This window comes from Ursus americanus, chromosome 2 (assembly GCF_024610735.1).
Source record: "Ursus americanus isolate L20-20 chromosome 2, mUrsAme1.1.p, whole genome shotgun sequence".
Lineage (NCBI taxonomy): Eukaryota > Metazoa > Chordata > Mammalia > Carnivora > Ursidae > Ursus > Ursus americanus.
Window position 1 is genome coordinate 54,254,239 of NC_142128.1, and position 24,456 is coordinate 54,278,694.

The 24,456-nt window shown below is 37.5% G+C and overlaps 1 protein-coding gene across 2 annotated transcripts in view; it reads left to right on the plus strand.

Moving 5' to 3' along the window:
- GPATCH2 (G-patch domain containing 2) overlaps window positions 1-22,655 on the plus strand; it is a 172,026-nt gene extending 149,371 nt beyond the window's left edge. For both annotated transcript variants that reach the window (XM_045809615.2, XM_045809614.2), the window contains 2 exons: window positions 6,326-6,414; window positions 18,745-22,655. In XM_045809615.2, coding sequence (XP_045665571.1) covers window positions 6,326-6,414; window positions 18,745-18,965 — 310 coding nt within the window. In that variant the 3' untranslated portion in view covers window positions 18,966-22,655. The remainder of the gene's footprint in view (window positions 1-6,325; window positions 6,415-18,744) is intronic.
- The last annotated feature ends 1,801 nt before the right edge of the window (window positions 22,656-24,456 follow it).

Here is a 24,456-nt window from a genome sequence, read left to right on the forward strand (position 1 = left end):
AGGTCTGGACTCGAACTCTGACAGGGTAGAGGGGCACTGACAGGACAGAGCCATCGGCTGTTGAGAGGAAGCGCACACTGGCAGGCCAGATCACTGTCCGAGGGGTAGCACCTCAGACCACAGATGATGGGAGGTTAAGGGACACAGTCCAGATGTCCCAGCAGGTAGGCAGTGAGCAGGGATGGGGGCCAGGAGCAGCTGATGCTTGGGCTGGGGGCTGCCGGGAGCATTAGAGACAGCCTCAGTCACCAGGTGGCTCTTCAGGGCCAAACTTTAGCGTCTGGGGAGATCCCGGAATGACCTAAATTCGAGAGAACTAAGGTACGGGGAGGTTTATGACCGGTAGGTATGTCCAGAATAAAGCAAGGGCCGAGTTCCTGGGATCCAAAGTTCAGTGCACTGTTTTAAAACTTAAACTCCTCCTTGCTAAAGTCAGGGCTAGTCCAGAGAGAGGAGAAATGGACTCAAGGTAGAGCATAAAGTCAAATGACCAAAGCCATAGAGCGAGAAGGCACCAGAAGGAAGCAGGGTGCGATCGACAATACCGAATGCAAAGCGTGCTTCGTGCACAGGAAGGGGCTTAGAAAGAAACACCATTAGAAACAAGGACTTCGTGCAGCCTTAGTAGCTAAGAAACACATATGCTAGATGGTAGTTGATACTTAATGTGCGTTTTGGTGCCAAAAAAAAAAAGATACTGATGTTAACTCTTTCAGTTTAATATGTTGAGACATATGGACATCAAATAAAGGGGAGGAGAGGGTCATTTGGGTCTAGAAGAGGAAGTTCCCACAGAGCTGGCTTTTCCAGCCCTCATGCTTCTCTGCCACCAGATCACTCCTCCAGTGACACTGAAGACCTGCTTCATTTCTGTCCAGCTGAGGCCCTGTCCAGGCTTATATTTTTCTAACTGACAGTGAGCGTTCTTGCCAAATGCCAGGGCCCATAGTCACATCTGTTTGTCTCTCCTCTGCAGCTTGTCTGAGGCTGCTTGGGAACACATTTTATCCAGGGGGCAGCTTTAACTAGGCCCAATTCTCTGAAAAGCCTCTGTTTGTAAATGCGTACAATGGAGAGACAAGTCCTTACCCCTTTCGCTGTAATATTATTGTGTTTGACACTGCCTGCTTCCGTCGCTGTCAGCTCACGTCGAAAGCCAAGTTTTCAGGCAAGGTGGTTTTCACTAGGATTTTTTTGTTTTTGCTTTTTGGGGTGTTTTTTTTATTTTCTGCTTTATTTCCTTTTTTTTCCCCTCCAGATAAAATGCCCAGTTTCCCACCACCACACCATTTAAAAGGATGAGGGGATAAACCAAGTGAAGTCTGTTTCAAAAGCAAAGCAAAATGAAGACTTCTTTTTGAACTCTGCTTTTCTAATATTTAATAGGAAAATCTTCAGAATTAGTACATGGGAGGGGCGCCTGGGTGGCTCAGTGGTTAAGCATCTGCCTTCGGCTCAGGGCATGATCCTGGAGTCCTGGGATTGAGCCCCACATCAGGCTCCTCCACTGAGAGCCTGCTTCTTCCTCTCCCACTCCCCCTGCCTGTGTTCCCTCTCTCGCTGGCTGTCTCTCTCTCTAATAGATAAATAAAATTAAAAAAAAAAAAAGAATTAGTACATGGGAAACCATGTTTCAAATCATAACTAAATGACAGTACTTACTAATCCAGAACAAAACAGCATTATTTCTTGATCCTTTCCACTTAAAGATATGTTTGTTTATCTTTAACAGTAAAGGTGTGAGTAGCTACAAAGTTATTAGGTTTTGATTTGTCTCCCTTCTCCTCCACTGCAAGCAAATACTGTTAACGGAAACAAGTACACTAATATAGTTGATTGGTAATTTCCTTGCAGTGCCTTACCAAAAATTTTAACATTATTTTTTAATAACTTCAAGTCAGTTCATAGGACAGTGCATTATCATTCTTCAAAACACCACACACACACACACACACACACACACACACACACACACACACACAGAACCAACTATCACCTTGAATAGTAATCCAAGTGTAAAGCTTTGCAAAAACAAACCACTCATTTAGACTGAAGCAACAAGGCTGCCTTTGAGACACTCATTGATTTTAAATTAAAAAATAACTGCTATGTTTTACATTAGGAGTGACAACAAATAACAGAATAGACCTTACTTAGTGTTATTTGTAGCAACTGCATTGCACCTGTCTGAAGGAAAGGGGGGTGGACAACCTGAATGGGGTAATCTTACTGATCAATAATCCAGATCTCGGAATGTGCTGTAACAGATAGTCAATTCTTGATAGAATTACTGAAATACAGCCAGCTGTTTTTCTTATGGCTCAGGTCCTTGCGTTCAATGTACTGACTTTATTAACTTGAACTTTATTCTCCTGGAATGTTTGTTTGTCTTTTCCTTTATGCAGCTCCGCCGGGGGCGGGAGAGGGCGGTTGAATGAAGATGTTATATTCCATTTCTTCCATCTTTGGTCCAGCAGATGAGGAAAAAGTTTTAAAAGAGGAAGTTGTTCCTGGGATTTGTTTTTCACCATGTTTGTAAACAGGCCTTCCTAATAAGTTTTAATAGTGTAAAAAAATGATAAAGTATTAAAGGCAGTATTGACTTTGGAGAATGATTTTCAAACAATGAGAAGACTCTGATTACCTGCCATTAGTGTCAGAACAGTGGAAGTGGAAGCTAGCAATGTTAATAGTCACAATGAGTACCTATGATGTGTCAGACCCTCGAGTATTTCTTCTAATTATTTCTAGAAATGTATTTCTTAAGAAGGATGCTCCTGGCTAATATTTTTTTTTTTAACCTTACTTTGAGCTTCAAATGTATCTGAAAGTAATAAAACCTGGCATAGTTTTTTGGTTTTGTTTTTTTTTTTAATAATCCAGAATCAGGACTTTTCATGGGCTGCCTGCCCACCTCTGCCCCTGCCCACCTTCTCTCTCAGATGGACCAACACAAAGAAGTTCCATGGTGCGACAGCTTTGTGTTATTCTCAGCCATAATGGAGAGGAATGACATGGGAAGCAGTATGTCTGGACTTTGCAAAACTAGTCGCCCTCCATCTCATCAGTCTCAACCCTGGCCAAGCCTGCTCTCTGCCAGCATCCCAGTATTCAAATCTGTCCAGCCTCCTCTCCTGCCAGATGATCTTTAATGGCTCCATGTCAGCTATAAAATTCAGACACCTTCATGGGCATAAGTGGCATGTATGGCCCATGACCCAGCCCCAGCATCTTCTTCCTTCAAATTTTATAGTCCCTTCTTGAAACATTGCTCCCCAGACACCTTGAACTACTCTTAATCTCTGACCAGAACAAACTCTTTATAGTTTAAAATACTTTCAGCAACAGGGACACCTGGCTGGCTCAGTCAGTAGAGCATGCAACTCTTGATCTTGGAGTTGTGAGTCTGAGCCCTATGTTGGGTATAGAGATTACTTAAAAATAAAATCTTAAGAAAAACCAAACTTTCAGCAACAGGTATAGAAAACCTAACCAACAATGTCTTAAACTAAGGATATTTATTATGTTTTAACAAGAAGATCAGAAGTAAATGGTCCGTGCGTTGGTGTTTACAGCTCAATAACAAAAGAGCCATCCCTCAGAATTCAGATTCCCACTGTATTCCCATTCCCCTCCTCCTCAGCTATTCCTGATATCTGAGCTTGTCTGATATATGCCCTGCAGAATCAACATTGCTGCAATCTTTAGCTAAGGGGATGTTTCCAGAGGGACCACAGATGTTAAAGAGTAATATTGTACCAAAAGGTAAAATCATGACTTTTTCACAGATATAAAATGAGTATGTGTTTGAGATATTATTTAACTCATGAGTTAATGAGGGAACCAGGCAGATCTTATAAGGGATTCAAAGAAGTAGTCAAAGAAACAGATTTATAAGGAGTAAGGAATGTAGGTGTGAATGGGCAGATGGATGCGGAACTGACTTTTCCATTAGGAGGGAAGATTGTCCTTCCTCAGGACAATTCATTTGCATTTCTATAGACAAGAATTATTTTCCATTGCTTTCAGACATCCATAACTTCTAGTTGTAAACTAGCTCCTGTAGAATCAGAGTCTGCTGACAAGAAGAATATGCTCTGAAAGTGTAGTTTTCCACTGAGGCACAAATATTTCCCTACAAAAGAAAAAAGGCATATTCAACACAGCATGTTTTGAATTGTTATAAGGCCTAGGTAATATAATCTCTAGTAATAGCTAATAAAGTTGGTGTTGCCCCCTGCTGCCACACTGTCCCTAATTATTTCATGCACTCATGACTTAATCTCCCCACTCAGACTGTAAATTCCTCCAACAATAGGAAGTGAATATTCCATGTCCTTCATATCTTCCATCTCTTCTTTCTTAGTATCCTCATTGTCACCACCTCTGTGGGATCTTAATGCTAAGTCAGTAGTAGATACTAATAAATGCTTGCAGAATAACTGAATTCATTAATTTTGTATAAAAAGGATGTGTCTTCTCTGATATTATTGTAGTTTTTAAAAATTTCTAATAGTTTTAAAAAATGAATGGATTCATAACCACTCATTTTTCTTGGCATTGGAGCCAGGACCACACTTCAAAATCCAGACAGTTTTGCATGTCTAAAAACATCTTGACGTGTGTGTGTGTGTGTGTGTGTGTGTGTGCAAAGTTAGTCACTACCTGAATGAACTAATTTTTAAAAATATTTAAATAAGTGTATGTATTTATTCTATCACAAAGAAAGAGTATGCACCCAATACAAAAGGAAGAGAAAACTAGACAAACTCCTATTTGCTATTACCTATGTTGATAGATTTTTCACAGTGCATATATTTAATTGTGGATCAGCCAGATCATTATCATACTTTACTTTGTGCCACATAAGTAGAACCTATATGTAAATTTTACTCCCCAGTTCCAATGTTTCATTATATTTAAATACCTGAGAGTATGTGTATAAATGTATATCTTGGTTTTTTCTTCAATTAATTTTTTCCTTTTAATTTTTTCTCTAATAATCTGGGTGTGTAGGGGAGAAAATAATTTTTCTCTGTCTTTCAAGATTCTTCTAGCTGGTCTAAAAATCAAACTGACATGAGCCAGATTAACAGGAGGAAATCAAATTAGATTCTGTACATACAGGGAACCCACACAAACATGAGATTCCAGAGACAATGAGGCAAAAGGAAGTATATATGTCATCCTGAACTAAGGAGAAGGGGGATAGGAGTCTGGGACTTAAAAGGGAAGGAATACAATTCATAAGAAGATGAAAAGGAATGAGTGTTTGGTGAACAAATGTTTGTTGGGCCATTCAGAAACAACGGGATATAGAGAGGACTTTGATCCAACAAGACTTGCTAGGTTAAATATAAAACTTCAGGATACTACCAGATATCTCTGTGAATTACTAAAAGAACATGTGCTATAATAAACATGCATCATTTATTTCTGCTTCATGATCCCCAGACACTATCCCAAATCCACATCAGGGATTATGATCCAGGAAATGAGCAGAGTCCTTTTATAGCTTGAAATGTTTGAAGACTTTTAAATCCTTTCTGTCTTGTATTATTTTCTTTCTTGATTTCCAATTGGGCCATTTCTAATTTTTCCAAAACTTTTTAATTTAAGAGTCCATGATTAGGCAAAATAATCCAATTCTAACCAATTTCAAGAATCACAGAAGGTCTGCTTCTCAGTTCTTATATATCATGTCCTTACAAATTTAATCCAGTATCATGTTAGCCTATTTAGGGGCAGTAGACCAGCATTAACACATTCAAATTATGTTTCCTCACCTAGCTAATAAACAATTAACTAAAGAATTCTAACCATATGAATTATAAGAGAGAGGATCACTATTTCCTTCTATCTGTTTAAAATGTTTTAAGAGAATTCACTGCCACATAATATCCTAAAAGAAATTGATCATACTTTTCCTGTAATAAATGTTGCTCTGACAGTAAAGCATTAGTAACCAATTGATAACCTAGCAACAATATTGTGATCTCTTTAGATAATTAATCTTAGCTATTTTCCTGTCAGAAGCAACAGTGCTTGATTTTATGTTGAGCTAGAAAGATTGCCAGTTTTGAAAATTAAAAAGCATTCCTTTTATATTATTCATTCCAGTAACAATTTATGATGGCGCATTTAGCTGCTGAACGCTTGTCAACAAACGTAATTATGTTTCGATATAAACAAGATTGGTGGTTTTACTATGCCGCTCCATCTTTGTTGAGAATGTTTTGATTTAGGTTCAGATTATACAAGCTGTGTATTTATGTGTCATTTTTTTCCTCCTTTGTTAATAGTTTTTTCTGATAATTACTTGTAGGCAAACAAGCATGCATTTAGGATCCTTATGCACAGGAGATATCAAACGGAGAAGAAAAGCTGCACCTTTGCCTGGACCTACTACAGCAGGTAAAGCAAAAAGGGGTTGGGGCAGAACACAAATAGGAAGTTCATAAATCATCAAGAAGAAAAATACAGATAATTCTAAATCACTTACACTGAAGAAGAGGCACAGTTACAAGCAACTAGTAAATCATTTGCATTTGGTGTCAGGATATATTGCGTGTTCCTTGTGTAGATTTTTCAGGCAGCCAATCAATAAAATATTTGCTACACACCTGCCTGAATGTAAGACTCTGCGTGAGGTATTAAAGGATACAAAAACTTCAAAGGCTGTGTCTTTGGCCTCTGGAAATTTATAGACTGGTTGGGACAATGAGGCATAAATAGATGCAAAGGCAAATAACTGCAGAAAAAATGAGTAGTAAGAAATTCAGAAGTATAGGGAGCAGCCTCAAAACACAGGGCCCCGTATCATAGAAGACGGAAAGCTGGCCATGAGTGCGTCAGTCTGGTTTCTAGTCCCAGCTCTGCAGCAATCCTAGGTGTGTCTTTCCTTATTGAAACATGGGTGCCTGGCTGGCTCGTTCGGTAGAGCATGCGACCCTTGATCTCGGGGTCGTGAGTTCAAGCCCCACATTGGGTGTGGAGCCTACTTTTAAAAAAAAAATCTGCATTAGAATAAAAAGTCTCTCATTATTTCCACCTAAAAATCACATCATTCTAGTAACATTCCATTCTAATGAGTGTGGACTAGGGAAAACCACAAGTGCTGAGCAGAGAGAAGGCACTAGACCAGAGGGGACAGGAAGCCTTCCTAGAAGGGCAAAGGCTCAAGCTTGGTAGTAAGAATATGAATAACATTAGTGTTTTTAACAAAATCTCATGCAAGAGCAATGATAAGGAAGGCAGAGATAAAAACCAGTGAAAGGAGGAAGCCAACTGGGCATTAAAACGTAGATACCCACCTAGGAATAAACTACAGTTAACCATCATGGATTTGTGGTGCAGCAAACTGACTCTACGAGATGTTTTCAGTGTAGATACTTGCTCGGTTACAAAGAATAAACCTTGGTCTATTGCCTGAGGTCCTTAACCATTCAGATTTATAAACTTTCCTTTAACTTCATTTGGGAAACCTTTTATAGGAAAAGTTATTTTTTCCATGGTGATTTATAGAATATAAAAATAAGATTCATGTCAACCAGGAGAATAAACTATGAGAAGGGGGAAAAAATCTTGACTTGGTGATTTCAAAGAAATAAAAGATATGAAGCTTTAATTCTCTCTTTAGGGGATCTGTCCCATAGTTCAGTACTAAAAAACTGAATGACTTAAAATCGGAGCCCTCATAATGCAGTTGTTCCATCTATATAAAGGGCAACGTTATGAAATTATGCATATGGTTATGAGTAAATATCATATCGATCTTCATCTTGTAGCTGTATTGAATTTTCAGAATTGAGAAATAAGAAACACCTGTGTGTGGAATGTGTATTTATGTAGAATATTTACCACTTATTGGGTGCCTGTTTTGTAACAGAAACTGTATTATTTCATTTTGTCTTTCTAACAACTTTGTGAGCCAGGTGGCATTAGCATCACTTTACACCGTAAAAGTAAGATTCAGAGGAGTGATGGGTTTTTCTTCGTTCCCTAAGAAGACATAATTATTGAATGGCAAAGGGAGGTTTCAAGCCTACATCTACCTGCATGACTCCTAAATCCCTATTCTTTCCGTGACAACATACGGCCTTTTTGTAAGAATATATTTGTAAGGACTGTTCTATTGCATATGTTTATTTGAACCTGCCATTATATCTTAAGTTTCATAGAAGAGTTACCCAAATATTGCTATGTAGGGATACAGAACATTCATGAGAATACTTCTAATATATCTTTTTGCAGGAACATATAGCCACTTTTAGATCAAATACATGTCATAAGTTCTTCAATTCAAATCTTTCATAAGGCAGGTGTAGGATTCTTTAATATCCCCATTCCAGTTGAATGGTCCCCTGAATTCTCTTATCTTTCAATGATTCAAACATTAGTGGCAGAAATAGTACAAGAACAATCTTAGGGATGTGACTAAAGCACCTTAGTGCCGGCAATAAGGAAGAGAGAATATCAGGGTCAGGTTGTAACACTCTGAACATATGTGAAGTGAGAAGGAAAATGCATAATGGTTGAGGAGAGTATAATATAATTATTTCTACAAGGTGATTTTGACGTTACAACTCAGTAGCATCAGAGGAAATCATTTATACGGAGTATGGGTATAAACATTAAACTTTAGCCTAAAACATTCATAAGCTTATACCAGCATATTCCAGACATTATATTTCAAAACTGTTGTGATTCTCTTAAGATTCAGGATTTTGATTATATTACTAGATTTTTTTTGCTTAAAGAATAAAATTCATAGAAATTTAATGCATTTTTGTAATTACTCACAGTAGTGGAGTAAGAGAATTATGTTACTCATTTCCAATGCATTTTTAAAATCCATGCATAACTGTTCCTCTCAAAGAGGAAGAGAATGAGGTTATTTAAAAGTCCTCAGTTTTAAAAAGAATATCTTCTAATACTAATGAATCAACTCTAAGGTGAAGATTATTATCCAAATTCAAGTAAGAAACGCTTTTGCATAAATACACTTTGATAATGAGGTTATGAATCCTCCATCATCTTGTCTCTGAAAATTATAATTTTCAAATTCTGGAGTATATTCAGCCTTGTAATAGTCAATTATATTTGTAAGCTTCCAGATTTGAGTTAGCATGTAGAACTATTTCAAAGTGAATATTCTCCCCATTTTACAGGCCCTTTGCAGACCTCCCCAAAAAACACATTGAACTGAGATATATTTTTACACTTTCTTTGCCTTTATAGTCAACATTCAGTCTAAGCAGGAAAAATGCAGGTGAAGATAGCTGTCTCTCATTTGAAATAGGGGATAAGAGTTAAAAGGCGGACAGCTTGAATATTATTTAATGATCCCCTCTGATTTATATGTGAAATTTTATGCAGTTAAACAGCAGGTTTAGAAAACATTTACCAAAACATTGTCAAAAAAACTGTAATTTGGAGCTCTAACTTTATAATCCTGAACAGGGTTTATACAAAAATTTAAGACTCCAGGAGTAAACAGTTATATATTTTATGCATAATAAATACTTTTAAAAGTCACCTATGAAATTAATAACCCAAATCTGATCTTTACCTGCTAGTGTGTTGAAAATTTTACTCACCCTGTTTTAGCAATAGCATTGAAGCATAATTTCATTTGCTTTGCAAGGCTATGGACTAGCCAGCAGTGTTATCGGTTGAACATTTATTAATTGTGACAGGAACACCAAATTTATTTCAGTGCTTTAGCTTATTTACTGCTCTTTCACCTTTGTATTTTGTATTGACAAAGTAAAATGAATATTGATAAGGTTAGATATTGATTTTTAAATGTATGGCTTGTTCTCTGCCTCATTCAAAGTCACATACCAAAAGATAGTGGATGTCTCACTAGCAAAGGATGTAGATTTACTATTATAAAATTGAGAACTGTTGAAGCAAGAAGGTTTGCCAGCAGAATGCATTTTATAGTTTGAAAAATGTCATCTGTAAAGGTGAAGAAAAGCAGTGAACAAAATAGGAAGAATATTAACACATTTTTAAAAGGCAGTCAGCAATGTTGGTTATGGTCTGTGTTTTTGGTAGAAGTCATAGCTTATTAAGGATGTGATGAGTGAAAAGATGTTAAGTCAGCTTTTTGAAATATTGTGGCTACCACATTTGTTTAAATGTTTTGTTCACTATACGTTACTAAATTCATTGTTATCCACAACTAGTATTTGCTGTTACTGTTTTGCTGTCTATTGAACTGATATCATAGGGAAAATAGTCATCATAAGGAGTCAACGTTTTTCCTATACATTTGATATTATGTAGAGAGATGCCTAGCGAAGCTTAATATCTTGGTGTAGACATTGCTCCAGGCTGCATTTTTGTGGACAAGCAAGATCTTGGCAAGAGGTTGCTTTACACCTTTTTGTGACTTCTTGACTTCTTCCTCAGCATCCTACTGATATTTCAATAATAACATAATCTCTGTGAATATTTAAGACAATGAAGACAAGTTATAAATCATAATAATGGTTGAAGACTTTTTTAAAGGTGTGCTTTTAATTAAAAGTCATACTAATCATAGTCAGGAAATGGTTGGTATAACCAAGCGCCCTTCCAAGGTGCTATATCTCTTCTTTTGTCCAAAATTTATTTTCTCAATAATTATGTTTTTATTTTCTTTTACCACTGGATCTATGTGACCACTGTAGATTATCTTTTCCAGATTTTCAAATGGGCAGACTTTAGGGGGAGATTCTTGGTATTAATTTTGAAACCAAACTATATTTGAACCTATAGCAAAAGCCTAGGAAACATATCACCCTCATCCTTTCAGTTTGGTGTTTTAGGAGAGTGTTAAACAGCTCTCCATTACCATTTGGTACAAGAAACACTGAAGGAAAGGGTAAACATCCACATTAGGTAGAAAATAATCCTGTTCCTGACAGTATAAAAGACTAAATAATGAGAACATACTTAAACAACAGAACACCTGGCCGTGCTCTACAAAATATAAAGCAGTCTTTTTAGCATAGCTGAGACTGAAGGAAAGAAGTTGTTCAAGACCAGAAATGGTCCTAAGCAGCCCCCATGCCCATGCCCCGTTTTGCCAACCTAGGAAATCCTGAGGTAGGTTGGTTAGTGCCCCTGTGGGTAGGGAGCAAAGCTGAGGAGTTGGGTGTAAGGATCCTGTCAAGCCAGAACCTCTGGAAAGCTCTGTCCTCAGAAGAGGGCAGACTAGAAACAAAACTTACCCACAGGCACAGGAAAATAAGAATCTCATTTCTACCTGAGCTCCAAGTAGAAGAATCTAAAGATGTGTAAGAGCCTACCCTCACATGAGTTTCTAGTTTAAAATTACACCAAGCCAAAAAATTAACATAAAAACTGGTCTTTGAAGCAAATGCAAAGCCACTTTGGTGGTACATGCCTTACACCCCTATGACTCTTCATTTCACAAATGAAAACCTACTGAAGGTGGTGTCATAAACCAAAACTTAAAAAAAAAAAGTTATAAACAAATTTAAAAACAAAAGGAAATAACTGTGGATAGACAGGTATAGTAAAAAAAAAACAAGGAGAAATTTGAGATACTTGTTCGTTATGAAAAAATGTTGAAAATTATAAATTCACTGGATGGGTTAAACAGCAGATTCAATATAGCCAGCCAAAAAATAAAAATAAATAAAAAAAGGTAAATTTTAAGAGCAATTTGAAGAGATTACCTGAAAGAAGCCCTGAGATAAAAATATGGAGGATAGAACGTCTGGAGGACTTGGAGAAGGATGAAGTTCAACATACATCTAATAGAACTTCCAAGAGGAGTAGAAAGAATAGGGAGGTACATTATTCGAAGAGCATATTGCCTGAATTCTTTGAAAATTATAGAATTCTTACAACTGAAGAAAAATGTGAATCTTCATATTCAAAAAGTCTTTATCAGAAAATAGTAAATATGAATTTAGTCATACCTAGATGCGTTGTTATAAAAGTTAACACCAAAGAGAAAGAAAAGAACTTAGCAGTCAAGGAGAAAAGATGTAACCTACATAGGAATGAAATTACACTGGTAGCAGACTTAAAAACATCAGTACAATCCAGAAGATAAGAGATAATATTTCCAAAGTGTGGAGATAAAATAACAATCAACATGGAGTTTTATATCGAGTTAAACTACTTCCCAAGAGTGAGGATAAAATAAAGACAATTTCAGGTAAAGACCAATTATTACTAAACTTAATACTTCATGTAGAAGAAAATGGAATTCATAAAAAGAATCAAAATCAAGAAGGAATGGTGAGCAAAGAGATTGTTAAACATGTCCATAAAGCTAAAATATTGTATAAAAGTTCATAATGATGGTGACAATGCCCATGAAGATAATTAATTTAGATGTTTTAAAAATAAGATGGAGGGGTACCTGGGTGGCTCAGTCAGTTAAGCATCTGCCTTTGACTCAGGTCATGATCTCAGGGTCCTGGGATTGAGCCCCTTGTTGGGCTCCCTGCTCAGTGGAGAGTCTGCTTCTCCCTCTGCCCCTCCTTCCCCCCACTTCCTACTTGTGCTCTCTCTCTCTCTAATAAATAAATAAAATATTTTTTTAAAAAAAAGTGAGATGGAAATAAAACTCTGGACAACAGTATAGAAATGTGAAGAAATAATAAGTCAGGTATGCATGTTATATTTAAAGGTAATCACTAAAACAATAAAAATATATGATTTTCAAACTGATGTAAGCAAGCAAGAGATGCCAGAAAGGAAGAAACAAAAATGTAGCAAATTCCACAAAAATGTAGAGGAATGCAATGCAAATATCATTAAATAATACAGGAAAAATAGATCCAGATACACCAATGATCACAATAAATGTAAATGGAGTAAATGCATCAGTTAAATTCAGGGATTATTATAATAAATAAAAAAACAAAACCCTGTAAGTGTTGTTTACAGCAAGTACAGCTAAAACTTAAATTATAATTTAAATATCTCCTAGATAAACTGGATTTATAGCAAGCAAAATGACTCATTCGGTATTTCAAGAGAGTTGAAACACTGTCTTCAGACAGACTTGCTGTGCTAGGGTAGACAAGTAATTTCTCAGGAGTTTGAAATTTGTGAACAGTAAAATCTCAGTCATTTGGGACAATGTGGCAAAAGAAATGACATAATAGAAAATATTGGTGATATAATATTTTAAGTCAAATGTTCAGGCAGTGAATGGGTGACATTTGGACTCAAATGTAAGTCCACATTCTAACTAGGACACTTTCTAGCCAGTTGATTTTGGGCAGCTGTGTTACTTCTTCAAACCTCAGTGTTACCTATAAAATGGAACCAATAATACCTATCTTTTAGATTGATAAGGAAGATCAAAAGAAATGGTGAATATGGAAGCATTTGTAACCTGAAGAGCTGCAGACATCATTATATTTTGTTATCCACCTATGTTAGTGTATGTTTGCTGTATATTGTCCTTATTTGAGAGGTTATTTATATATATATATATATATATATTTTTAAAGATTTTATTTATTTATTGGACAGAGATAGAGACAGCCAGCGAGAGAGGGAACACAGGCAGGGGGAGTGGGAGAGGAAGAAGCAGGCTTATAGCAGAGGAGCCTGATGTGGGGCTCGATCCCAGAACACCGGGATCATGCCCTGAGCCGAAGGCAGACGCTTAACCGCTGTGCCACCCAGGCACCCCTGAGAGGTTATATTTAACTGAGAGGTTATTATTACAATTCAGCTATAACCCAATTAATTTTTTTTTAGTTGTTTGAAGCATCATCATCACTAAAATTATTTATTTGCTATTAATTCTCATAGAAAGTGTGTAGGTTTTTGGAGTAAACTTAACCAAAGTTAGAATCTTAGCTTACAAACTCTGTAGTCATGGTCAAGTGACATCATGTCTCCAAAGGCCGACTATGATTCCTTCCTAGCACAGTTGTTATGAGGAATGGATATAATTAATGTCATATGCCTAACAAGTAAACCATGTGTGTGGTACATAGTAGGCAAACCATAAATGACCCTGATTATATTTATTGCAAATAAACATCCCTGTGTGCCTTCAGAACCAAAACAATTTTAAGATCTTTTTTAGTTTTTCTAAAACACTCTTCTTTGATTCATAATGATTCTTCCATAAGAAATATATTTCTGTATAACCAAAATATCTATTAATAAAAACACTCCCGGGGCACCTGGGTGGCTCAGTCAGTTGAGCCTCTGCACGATCTCAGGGTCCTGGGATCGAGCCCCACGTCAGGCTCCCTGCTCAGCCAGGAGTCTGCTTGCCCTCTCTCTCTGCCCCCTTCCCCCCCAGCTCATGCTATGTCTTTCTCTCTCTTGCTCTCCTTCTCTCAAATACATAAAATCTTTAAAAAACAAAACAAAACAACTTCTCTAAACATGTCGATATAGACTGTCTTTCATTCTTTACAAAGTTTTCATCACTTTAAAAAAAATGGGAAACTCGTTCCACATTAAATTTTATCATTTAAAAAGTATGTGCCTTGTATTTTAACCAATTAAGGGTTTGAACTGATGTGAATTAGCAAAATTCACGTGAGAAACGTCTACAATATTGCAGATAAAATACAGAACGGTCTGAATCAGGCTTTTCTATATTAAGAATGAAATAATTAGAACATCTGACAAAGAGTAGTAACACCTACCATTTTCTCACATCTCAAACTGTGCTAAATGCTGTTTCTTAGCAGTAATCAAAAAACCCATGTCCTTAAGTTAGTTATCGAGAACAGAGGACCATATTATAACTCGTGATTTTAATACCCAGTAATAGTAATCATCATCATAGCCCTGCCCCCCAGCTGGCTGGTAAAGTAATAGGGAGAAGGGGATGGGAAGGAAGAGTGAGCGCCTACCGCAAATGCGCTCTGAATACAGGGGAGGGACTGAAGCAAGGCGCACTAGCTGTTCTTAGCAAGCAGCATGTGTCACCTCCCCTTCCATTGGCTGTTTATCCAACATCAATACAACACTTTAGGAGCCAAATTACTAAACAAGCTGCCAATTAGGCTTGCAGTCAGCTGGACAGATTAGCAGCTAAGAGAGGCCGATACAAGATTTTCATCTCTTGAGCCAATTACGCAAGTGAATTACCATCCACAATACTCCCTGGAAGATTTGAGGGGAAAGGACCGACTCAGCTGTCGTAGAGAGGCGAGATCCCGCATTAAGGGGGCTGGGAACGGGAGTGCGGGAGGGTTAGCGGGCTAGGTATTGCTAAAATTGCCCGAGCGGGAGAAGAGCCTTCCAGGAAAGGACTTAAAAGTTTTAGCGCTGCCAGGAGCAAAAGGAAAGGAAATTATGGCTGTAGGATGCCGAGCGGAGGCTGAGTTCTTCCACTCCCAAGTCTTAATCTCATAAAAAGGATGAGAGACCAACAGTAGATCTCACTCCAGAATCACTGCCCAAGAAAAATGAACTGTTACCTTGTCTTTACGGTTGCGTAGAAAAGCGTCTTTTTTTTTTTTTCAGGAATCCATGTTTCTATGAGGAAAGATTTAGCATTTGAGAAATTAGCTCTTCTCCTTTTTTTATTGTTTTACGTGAAAGTACAAGATGATGCTTTATCTTATTTTATTTTCATTAAGAGGAGAGATGAGAGCGGCACCTGAAAAACAGAGAGTGGGTTCTTTTCCATCCAGATAAAAAACACAAGTAAGGGAGGATTCGAGTGGCCACTCCTGGGACCACCGTGCTTGAAATATCAACATTTTTAAATGATGATACTCAATTACCATTTGCTGTTCACTTCAGAACTGAGAAATGACCGCAGTTTAGCCATTTTTGAAGAGGTAAATTAAATTGGCCTCATATTTTTTCTTAAATATTAAACAGATTGTAAACGTGAACTTCAGCAAGCTCTTATATCCAAAATATGAATAAATAGATGTGTAGCCCAGAGCATCATTAGACGTCTGATGCGATTTAAGCTTACAGATGGAATTAAACTGCTTTGTGGCAATCACTTAAAAATCAAGGATGCGGGACAGGATGCTGGCGTACTGTTCAACCTGACATACCTGACCGGCGGCTGTTCAGAAAGTATGAGATACCTTGGAGGTCTTTCTTGGTTGCCACCATAATCATAATTTCAAAATAAAACTCGAATGACTCTTTTTGTTGTTATATTAGGGAAGAGTTTTGACAAAAGGCTTTTCTTTGTTAGTTGTGTGTGTGTGTGTGTGTGTGTGTAATTAAGAAGTCCATTTTTTACATTTTATATATGTGTGTGTGCATGTGTGCACAAAGAGATTATACATATATATATATACATACATACATATATATATATATTATATATAAAATACATCTTTTGCCCGGTCTAGCAGTAAATAATGTTAGTTATGAATTTTTTTTATACCAGTCATTGCCATTCAAGCTGTTCGCAACTAAAATTTTTTTTTCCATTACACATTAAGGTACTTGTTTCAGTGAGCTACGAACCAATTGGACAAATCCAAAACCCTCTCATTATTGTGGTAACCTGGTTCTTATTCCCTGGTACTAATTCAGCAAATGACAATAGTGTATTCCATTCTCAGTCCTACAATGTACTGAAGATTGAGACTACCACAATTTCCAGTAAAGGGCTTTGAAAATCCATCGATTATAGTAAATGAAAGTCCGTTATTAAAACTTATTTCTGGCACTTTGCAGTTTCTGTCTTCTACAGTTCAGGATCATGGGGAACAATCCACTTGCTCTTCCCCAGAATGCCAGATACAAAGTACCACATAAAACAAACTATTGGTTCAACCTTGCTATTTCATTTATTGTTAATTTTTTTACCATGAAGTACATCTCCCAAGAACACATGGAAATGCAGAGGGACCATGTAAAGAATAAAATAATCCATTGGCCATTTCTGTAACCACCATCCAGGCCAAGAAATAGAACATTATACTCTGCAGTCCCATAGGTAATACTTTTGTTACTGATATTGGTGCTTGAGGATCCATCCTAAACATAATCTCAGAGAAGGAGAAGGACAGAGAGTCCCAACCTTCTTGGGTTGGGGGGAGGGGGGGAATGCAGTAGAGGTGCCCTCATAATCCCCAGTCAGGGAGGAAAAATTGATGATGTTGGGAAGGGGGTGGAGGGGGCTTGTGGGTCGGTGCCAAACAGAGCAGTGATCTTGTCAGCAGCTCCCCATTTCAACCCTCAGACTGTCCAGGAAGCCAGCCACCCACAGTTCAGAGCAGAAATATGCTGGACCCAGGGCTGAGCTAGTACATACACCAGAGGCATCCTCAGATCTTTGAAAAATGAGACGATCTTTAGCCCTGAAGGACTAGGGAGGGAAGGGTGAGCAAACACTGCATCCCTGTAAGCTTGCGACCTCAGAGTTCTACAACAGACTTCCTGGAAAGCCCTGATAGAGAAGATCGGGCTAAATATGTTCTCAATAAAACGATTGTTTTAAGATGCCCTCATCCCCTTTCCCACACCATCTCCAATATTAGTTTGATGATCACTTCCTCCTCCTGCAAGGGGAGTAACCACAAGAAATGCCCTGGTTATTAGAGTTCTGATCACTTTTAACTGGTTACCTCTAGATTTGCTAGATTCCCCTTTCATAGACCACAGTCTCACAGCTGCTGCCACAGGGTGGACAGAAATGGACCCATTGGAGTGCCAACCCGCTCCACAACAGACACGCAGACCAAGGCCAAGCGTGCAGTTGAAGGAGGGAGCTCAGGTCTTGTGGTTACTTGACTTTTACATCTGTTAACTTCTCAGTCATTTGACTTTAAATATTTAGTACTTCTACACTTTCCCCTAGAATCATATGTACAGTTTATAAGCTCCACTGTTTCCAGAAGAGCCTCCAAGAGAATTTAAGAGTCAATCTTTGAAAATGTCATCAAATAGAAAATGCTTAAAATGGGTGCATCTCTCAAGACATCTTTGCTAAGAACATAGAGGAAACAAGAGCTATTTCTAAAGCTCATGATAAGGACTGCCCAATCTCCTTTTCCAAAATAAGGAATGAAGGTAGGTAGGAGATAAGGGAAAAGAGAAGAGTTATTTTATATATCACCCTATCTGTAACTTTAATATTCTTTTCTTCTATTTTTTCCCTTCTTGCCTGCTTCTATAGTGATCAAAACATAGAAATGAAAGAAGGAGGAAGAAAGGAATTATTATAGTCCAAATCATAAATAACAAGAAGAGGATTAGAACAATGTAAACAATCCCTAGGAATTAGAGATGTCATTGGTTATGTTTGTTTGGTTTGGTTTTGGTTTTGGTTTTATTGAATGTCAAGGCCCCAGGCAAATGTAAGATATTATGGTGTTAAGTCGGTGATTTTCAGAATCATCATTGAGGCTAATGCAGGAATGAAAATAAATCTCTTTGTATTTTATCATTTACTGAGGATGCTTTGCATACACGAACTCAACCGCTTCTTGCACTTTCTGTGAGGTAGGCCAATGGACCTTGTTACACCTGCTTTACAGATGAGGAAACAAAAGCCCCAGGAAGTTAACTTAATGAGCTACTAAGTAGTAGAGCTGACACTCTAAACAAGATCTTTCTTCCATTGATCCCTCTACCCCTACAAGCTCCTTATCCCAAGGTGAATAGACAACCCTCCCCCTCACCACCCCGCACCCGGGTACCATGTTGAAAGAAAAACCTAGGAGAATATGATTTTCTTAGCTTGAGAGGATCTTCACCTATGTCTGTACTAATGTGTTTGGGGGGTTGTGTTTTTTTGTCATTTTGTAATTTCAGGATTTGTAGGGGAAAATGCCCAGCCAATCCTAGAAAACAACATTGGAAACCGAATGCTCCAGAATATGGGCTGGACACCTGGGTCAGGCCTTGGACGAGATGGCAAGGGGATCGCTGAGCCAATTCAAGCCATGCAGAGGCCAAAAGGATTAGGTCTCGGATTTCCTCTACCAAAAAGCACCCCCGCAACTGCCACTCTCAATTCAGGGAAGTCCACCTAAGAAGAAAAGCAAAGAAAAGATGTTTTACGATTTTTATTCACGATATATATCCCATTGTCCTAAAATTACAACACAACTTCTGTTTCTGAAGCAGAAATCTACATTGCCTCAAACTCATCACTCTAGCGTCCTAACTGCATACAGTCCTGCCACAGCGAGAGAAATGGGGTTCCGTCACAATTCCCGGTGCTAAAGTGAAAACCTTCACCTTTAAAAATTTTGCAGCAATTTTCAGCTATTTCTAGGTCTAAAGAACAGCTCATTTCTCCTGTTTATTTTGATCTCATAGGTCAATCATTTCTAGCTTAATTCATTCACGTGTGTGTGCCATGCCCAGGCAAATGTGAGCACACCCACAGGTTTCTCAGATGGGATAGGTCGGAAAGGATGGTGTTTCCTATCATCCCTAGAACTTGAAAGATCTATCATCACATCAATGAAGTCCTAAGCAAATCTTTGTTTGACAGCTTGCCAATTTCACATTCCTCAAATTTGGCTATTTGTGAGGGTTCTGTAACGGGGTGGTACCAATTAATCTATCCTTGGACAGTGTAGTATAAAGTTCACAGTTGACAAACAGCAGTTAATGTTTCCCCCAGACATTTTGACCAAAATAGACCTCATCATTGTTATCACCAGAGTGCCCACAACATTACCTTAATACAGATTTTACAAATTTTACCTCATCTAGAACATAAAAGAATTATTGAAAGAAAGATGTATTTTTTAAATTCACCATGACTGAACTGTAAATTCTATAAATCTAGACTGACTTCTACCTCTCTCTTCCCAAAGGCTGATATTTTTTTAAGATCAATGCAACAGTGGTAAACTAATTTTCAATTTTAACCATTGGAGTAACCTACTAGAATTATCGAATCAATTTATTTGAAAATTTAAATGGCTCTCCCAAGAATTCAGATTTCTGGCAATGATCCAGCCCATTTACAAGGTGAACAAGAAAATGAATGATAATGATTTGCCCTTTCTAACATCTAAGTAGTTACTTTAAAACCAAGCAAAACAAGTCATTTTTATTATGTGCCTCCTATTGTTATTTTTGAATCATCTGCTTCATAATGCCAGAGATTCTAAATTGCTCTTAGTTTAGAAGATGTTGATCTTCATTATTAAGGACTGATAATATATTTATAATGGCTTTTATTCGTTGAGTAAAGGTCAAGATAACACATGTGAATCACCTTTCTAATGGAGTTTTTTAAGGCTTTTCTTTGTTTGTTTAAGAGCAGTTTCAGGTTCACAGAAAAATTAAGATGGTACAGGGACTTCTCATATACCCTCTGCCCCCAAACATGCGCAGCCTCCCCCATCATCAACATCCCCCACCAGAGTGGGACATTTGTTACAACCGATAAGCCTGCATTGACATGTCATAATCATCCAAAGTCCACAGCTTACATTACAGTTCACTCTGGTCTTGTACATTCCGTAGGTTTGGATAAATGTATAATGACACGGATCCACCATCGTAGTATCACACAGAGCAGTTTCAGTGCCCTGAAAATCCTCGATGCTCCATTCTAGTAGGTTTTAGAAGCTTTTGCAAATGTTTTCTAAAGGAGGGAGGGAAGGTTTGTGCATATAGTAGACCTTCCCTAGGTGGTCTCCTAACTGCCAGTTGGGGAGAAAAAGGTCAGCCTGCCATTGGAAAGCCTCTATGATTTGCCAAATGTACACGTTTCTTTTAAGAATTATCTTCTTTCCTAGGGGTATTGTGGTAAGAGGAAAGGTTGGTTAAGGGATTATAGACTACCAGGTGAACTGCTCTTTTGAGGCATTCTTATTGGATAGAGTAACCCTGTCGTATGATTATTTTTTATAAGTTTGTTTCTTTGAAATTTGCCATTTAAAAAGGAAATGTGTTTTGTTAAATACTCGTTCTAGCTGTGTAAGGGGGGGAAGCTGGAGGAGATCATCTATATACCAGGTTAAAACTTCTTTATGGTAGTGTAGAGAGTGCTCTAGGATCTATTAAAAAGATTTTTTTTAAATCCATTGCCTAAAAATCTTCTAAAACCCTAGAATTTTGAAAAGCCAAATTTGGAGCCACTGAAAACACACAGTAAGGTTATTCTGAGACTGGTCCCAAATTCCTGAGGACTTGGCTGTTCTTTTCCACTCTGCGATATTCTAACCGTATTAGTGAGGAAGAGCAGAACATATACCAACTGGCACGGGGAAACTCCTTCATTAAATATTAGTCTTTATGAACATGTTGTACTGTTTCCTTTCTGGAAAGGTACCAGTCCTCTGAAGCAGCCCCTCAGAGATGCTCACTTAGCTTGGGTGTTGTTCTCGAACACTCCCTCCAAAGTAGTTTATGTTTACATCAGCAACAAGCAAAAGAAGGTCAAATTCTTGACGTCTAGAGCCCTCTGTGTGGCTCTCAGGGGACTTCAAATATTTTTTATGTTATGGACGTATTTAACTATACAGACTATATGAATCAATACTCAAAGTAGAGAAGTGGCAACATCCTAAGCTTCCCCCCGGCCCCACTGTTATCACACAAACATACATCAGAAGCACATACATCCCTTCCCCATTCAGTCCTTAAGAACAATCAGTGCAGACCTGTTGTTCTGTTTGCACCCAAACTTATTTGGAGAAATAAACACAATTAAAATACTGAATTTCTAATGTAAATCAAGTATCTTTTAAGATATGAAGCCCACTAATTTATGTTTCACATATAGTTCTACTTAATTTTTACCTGCTTGTTACTATGCACATAGAACCCAAAGCATCCAAAGGAATTCATGATTTAGAATGCACATTCACGTCTTCTGGAAAAGGTGGTTAAGATTTTTCTCTGCTCCTTTGTGAAGCCACTTTTCTACTCTACAGTATCTAAAGCCCCACGTCAAATTGATCAGTTGGGCTAAAAACGTTAAGAGAATGCATAGGTCTCTTCCTTTACTGTCTAAATTATCCATCCCTGCCGGTCGCCAAGAGAGGCTGAACATGACTACCTTAGCAGCTCAACTTTTTTTCTTTGTATACTTGCTATACTTGATACTGATGAGACTGTGTGTTAGAGTCATTTCCTTCCTTCCTTCCTGCCCCCAAATGTAATTTTTAAGGCTATGTTCCCCTCAAATTTGTTTGCTTTCATTTTTCAGTTACATGATACCCCTTTAAAAGAAAATGCTTAACTAACTAAAATGTATGAATTAATTAGTCTCAACACTTGAATACATAGATTTTATAACTCATACCATGGTTATCAAACAGAAGTTAAGACAGTAGGGTTAAAGATATGCACAATGTATACATATAGGTATGTTTACAGGGCACATATGTGTGCAATAAACAGACATGATTGCAAAATATTGCATTAATGTTTATTTTAACATTGTGAATTGATATTCTTGTAATGAATTGAACTGACAATTGCTTCTCTTTAGCACATTTTCATTTTGAGCCGATATTTCATGAACGAGAAAACCATTTCTTCCTATATTTTGTCTTTCTAAAAACAAAAAGTGTTCTAAATTAGTATTGTAAAATGAAGTTGGTTAGCAAAGACTATTTTGGATTTTTTTTTTTTTTTAGTTTTTTTTTTCCTTTGGTAGAATGCTACATTAATAGTACAACAAAGAATGAAAGAATAAAACAATGTTTAAAAATGTTATTTATAAGCAGTCATTGTCTTTGTGCTTTAAATATTTACCCCTTAACTTTAAAGTAATAAAAAATAAAATTAAAAATATTCTAAAAAATTTTTTAATTACTACCCTTTGATAATTAAGATCTAATAGTTACATTCATTGTTCATCTTTAAGCCCTGGAAAATTTCAATATTTTCAAAGAATTTTAGAAAAAAAATTGGTGAACATTTTTGACTCAGACATTTATTCACAGCTGACTGTGACCTCTTCTACCACATTTTCGTCATTTGTTTATTTTCTCCGAAGTTGGGCTAGAGTAATGGTCTCAAGGCCTCTTTCCACTCAAGCGTTCTCTGCTTCTCAAGGAGCAAGTACACGTTCTCTCTCTGGCCACTTGAAATATCAATGAGAATCATATATGTTCTAGTCACTCCATTTCCTCCTGGAACATTGTACCTTTCATAAACATGCTTGGGTATTTTAAATATTCTGTGATCCTCACTAAAGTGTTGAGTTTTGTTTGCTGTAAGAAGCATCTCACTATGGTGATAAAATTTTAGCTTCTCAGGGCACCTGGGTGGCTCAGTCGGTTAAGCGACTGTCTTAGCTCAGGTCATGATCCCAGGACCCTGGGATTGAGCCCTGCATCAGAAGGTCTCTGTTCAGCGGGAGACCTGTTTCTCCCTCTCCCTCTGCCCCTCCCCCCGCTTGTGCTCTCTCTCTCTCTCCCTCACTATCTCTCAAATAAATAAAAAAATCTTTAAAAAAATTTTTATCTTCTCTCCCTAAAACTAAGTAGAGTTGTTAGAGTAAGTAGATTTTTTTTTTATCCAGTAGGTATTAAATACTCATTTATTTAACAGGCTTGCAGTAATATATACTCAACTGACAAGTGGACCATGAAGGCTCCTTCTGCTGGGTTCCTACTAAGCAAAGACTCATTACTTCACACACCTGACATTTTAAGTAGATCCAGATTTGTCTCTAGTGAGCCAGTGCCATTAACTGCCAGGAGTATGATCTACTATTTCCACTTTTAGTTTTATCTGTACATTAGAGTTGTCTTCTGTCTTTGAATTGTCAGACAGTTTAAATCATTCCCAGATTCACAGACCTCACTCCTGTTTCATTATCAGAATGTCCTGTTTACCCCTTAATCTTTCAAGGATGAAGTTGGGTAGCAATTGAAGGCGATTTCTGTGCTTGTTTAGGTTTTGGTTTTGGTTTTTGTTTTAGTTTGAATTTTCAAAATAAATCGCTAGCATTTTGAATAAGTGTATGATAATTGATTTTTCCGGTATAAGACCATAGAGATAAGACTGTATTATGATAGTATCCCAGATAAAAAGACAACCCCCCACATCTATTTTTTACCTATTTTTCATCTTCCTATTAAATTTCCAAGAAATGTTTATTCTTCCTGAGGCAGCATTGTTTAATAAAAGCAGAGACGGTGCGAACTAGTAAGCTAACTCAACGTATACTTAAAATACGCTTCCTAAAATAGCAATTTCCTGCATCCCTTACTGAGGTGAATGTCTTCAAATGCTAAAACTTCATAATACTGATGAGCAAATGAGTTTGGGGTGAGGGTGGGAGTTAGGGTCTGTCCGATGGCCAGGTGGCAAATCTGGAATTCTAAAGTTCTTTGTGGATGGCTACAATTCATTATGGAAACGATAGGTCACCCACAGTACATGCACCAAGTATGAAACTCACAAAAAATTTTTAATGTGCCCTTGGGAGCACACGTTAAGGGTGTGAAAATTGCAGTGCAAAACCCCAGTATTTCTAACACAACGGCTATCGTGTCTAGGTTCTCAGCAGTCAGTACAGTGGTCCCTAATTCCTAAGGCTTG